Source organism: Anneissia japonica, unplaced genomic scaffold, assembly GCF_011630105.1.
Source record: "Anneissia japonica isolate Jap-2015-1 unplaced genomic scaffold, ASM1163010v1 scaffold287634_len692169_cov176, whole genome shotgun sequence".
NCBI lineage: Eukaryota > Metazoa > Echinodermata > Crinoidea > Comatulida > Comatulidae > Anneissia > Anneissia japonica.
In genome coordinates, this window is record NW_022739883.1 from 267,847 (window position 1) to 271,628 (window position 3,782).

Below are 3,782 nucleotides of genomic sequence, written 5' to 3' on the forward strand. Positions count from 1 at the left end.
ATATATATATCTATATATATATATATATATATATATATATATATATCAAGATAACCGTTAACACATTAAATATATATAAATCATGAAATATGTCGCAGGTTCGAATCCTGTCACAGGAATTTTATTACAGTGTATTTATTTATTTATAGGACAAAATTCGTTGAAAGCTATGCTACACGATGTATCACGTATTGTGACCGTGAATGTGTTGGTGTTTTGCAGCTTCTTGTTCTTACCTGTTGACACGTCATGTGCAAGTTACACATTAACAGGATAATAACGTACAGCATTTCTATGGAACCAACGTTGATCTTGTCAAAACTTGTACACACAGAATCATATAGACGAGTGTATAGAAAAATACATGGATATCACAGTCTCGATCAACTACAAAAACGTAGAGCGTAGGCCTACAAATCCTGATTAGCTTTATGTCATGTGAATTTAGCTTTGTAGAGGTCGGCCATCAATGGGCGTATTGAGAGTTTAGAGAACGGCTATACAGAAAAAGCGTTGATGTGTATACAAAATAACACAATGAATTCCATACCGTTGAATCAGGTCTACCTCCTGTACATACTCTTACATCACGCATGAATGACATAGGCTTATATTTAACGATGTACTACATGTCATATTAGTTAAATTTTTTCCTGTATATCCACATAAACAATTATTATAACATGTTCTGATCAAATTATTATAGAAAAGTGGACCTACACTGTTAAAATAGTGCGGAGGGTTTACAAACTATAGTTCCATGCAATCTTTTTCCGTTGAAGTTTGATGCTCGTGTTATGCAGACTACATTTTCTGTGTGTTTTTAAGTCCATACTGTGTGTAATAAAGTATTATTATACTTTCGGCCTAGTATTTCTGGATTAGGCCTTTTCTTTATTTATCGCATTAGATACGGGTCATTGCTACTTCTGCGTTGGAAGTAGGCTGACTGCTACGGTACCGTGTATATTAAAATAGCGTTTAAAGATATGATAAAATGCCTAGTAAAAATTAAATTAAATTCCGAATTAATAAATCAGCTTTCTTTGAAAATCACATTGCAAACAGGTCGGATGTTATTATCGTAACCCAGTCCACACATAATATCCAATCAGAATTTGTTGAACGCTTGTGTAACAATATTCACAAAAACAGAAAAAATATTGCAAAATACAAAATACCAAAAAGGAATCAGTAAAAAAAATAAAATAATCATAACATTCAAAACGTTTTGAGTTTCCTAACTCCTCTTGGCAATACTGGCTTTACATTGTTGTCAATTAACTCTTCAATAATGTTCTAGTTGTCCAATAAAAATTTTTATTTCACTTTATTTCACTAATTGTTTCTTAAATAGAAATTGCCGGGAACCAAGTAGGCCCAGGCCTGAGGTCCCCGAACTAATCTTAAATGTCAAATAATCATTAATCTTAAATAACAATAAAAACAACCGTAGTTGTAAATACGGTAAATAATAGCATAAAAATAAACGGTTAAAGTGTTCATTGAGCAAATAAACGCGATATGTAGGATTTTAGCCTTTGATTTGACTACATTCAGAGAGCGCGACTATCTGAATACAATTCAGATAGTCTGATAGCTGTTTTATGAGTCGACTAACAACAACCAAATTGTTACTACACCACTTCAGTGTAATAACTCCCTGCTGAACCGCTGTTGACTACAGAACAGAGCTTTTACCATCAATTTAAAAAATTGATGGTAAAATGCGCTTGCAGTAAGCTTAAGGTGAACTTCCGAGTTTCCGAGTTACCAAGATATTTTATCTTGGAATTCCTCTAAGTGGCCGGAAATTGCACTCGCATACTTTTACAGGTATGTACATTACAATACAAAAATGTTTTTAAATACAATTTAGGGGGTGCGATCCCACCGTTGCACCCCTACCTGCATCTACCCGAGATATACCTAGTATTTTTAGAGGCCTTTTATTTATCTATCGCATAATAGATACCGGCCATTGTATTGCTACTTTTGCGTTGGATTAGTAGGGTTGACTGTTACTGTTATATTAAAATATTGTATAAAAATATGATAATTTGAGTAAGCCCAGTAATAATTAAATTCCAGATTATTAAATAAGATTTCTTTAAAAATCACATTGCAAACAGGTCTGAAGTTATTGTCAATTTCAATACGACTTTATTTCCCATTCCATCATTTCAGTAATCCATAGGCCTACCGTATATAACATCAAATCAGAATTAGGAATTTGTTGAACGCTGGTGTAATAGCAGCCACTGCCAAAATATAGTAATATTGTAATATACAAATTAACAGATAGGAATCAGTAAAAACCAATGAAACAATCAAAGCGTTTTGTGTTCCTCTTGGCAACACGTCTGACATTACATTGTTGTCAATAATGACTATTCAATGATGTTTCAGGTATATATAATCATTCATAATTGTAATAAAATACCGTAAATGATAGCATAAAAACCAACGATTAACGGGTTTATTGAGCAGAAAAACATTATGTAAGATTTTAACTGATATAATTTGACTACATTCGGAGTGTGCGACCACCTGAGTACGTGTTGTCAGACAGTTACAACTCCCTTTGAACCGCTGTTGATTATTGAGTTTCTACAATCAAATTCTAATGTTTCTTTTGTTTTTAAATGAACACGTGATATTGCGCTTGCGGGAGTAGCCCTATGTGCTCTTATTTAACCAATAAAAAGACATCCCATGCGTTTCACGCCGTTTGATTAACATTTTATCATTGGCAAACATCCGTCACACCTCACTCGTTACACTGGAAAGCTGGCGTCTTTGTTAAGTGGGCATGCCCGCTTTCCCATGCCTCTACCTTGTATTTGGATCCAATTATTCACTTTATAAAATTCGAGTTTGGTACCGTTTGAGCAGGCACTCGCGGTATCATTGACCGATTTTAGGGGGGATGGGTTGGAGTGTCAGTGGAGCATAGCTCTGACTCTTCCCTCACCTTGTTTCTTTTTGTCTGGGTGGTGACCTTTCCTTGTAGTCATGTCTTTGGCGCGTGCACCCAGGTTGTTAGTAATTAATTAGTTTTTAGGTATATTGATTTGATGCTTAATTTGTTAAATTAACGTTTTACCACTCTTCATGTACGATATATATTGTAATCGCCATTGAAGTATTTATGTATTGATCACGTGTCAGGTGTATGTCGAATGTAACAGTCTGAACTTATATAGTCATTCTGTATATTTATCTTATATATTTATATACTCTTTATATTTATTCTTTAGGGGCAGCCTTATGTTCCCATTCTATAAAATGTTTAGCTAATATAACGACATCAGTGGGTGGCTCCCCCATTACACGTTTTGAGTTATCTATATATTAAATTGTTTTTCGTCATTGAATAAAATGACAATTTCCATCTAATTCGGTGTTTGCTTTCTTTGTTTCGTCTTGTACTCGCTTCCTGCGGCATAAATATAATTGTGACCACTCAGGATGAAAATTAACTTCTGGGGATTTTTTTAAAGAATTCAAAAGTCACTGAATACCTTTATTGCAATCCACGTAAACAGAGATCGAATTACACAATACAGTAAAAAATTAAACGCAGAAAAAAAAAACCAAGATTACACTAGATAAATATTACAAAATTACAACATATTTATAGAGTTATCCCTGATATCACATGTATTTTCTTATTTTCATATTCATTTCGTTTCCAAATAGTTTATTGTATGTTTCGTGTTATCGCAATTAATCAAATCAAACATTAAGTAATCCACAATAATAAGTCTGTACAAAACATT

At 33.4% G+C, this 3,782-nt stretch overlaps 1 protein-coding gene across 1 annotated transcript in view; it reads right to left on the minus strand.

The window, feature by feature from the left end:
- Window positions 1-813, minus strand: part of LOC117118112 (adhesion G-protein coupled receptor G4-like) — a gene marked incomplete in the record, with an annotated part of 12,892 nt that extends 12,079 nt beyond the window's left edge. The window contains 1 exon segment of the mRNA XM_033262615.1: window positions 237-813. Within this exon segment, the coding sequence (XP_033118506.1) occupies window positions 237-290 (54 nt within the window).
- Window positions 814-3,782: the final 2,969 nt, after the last annotated feature.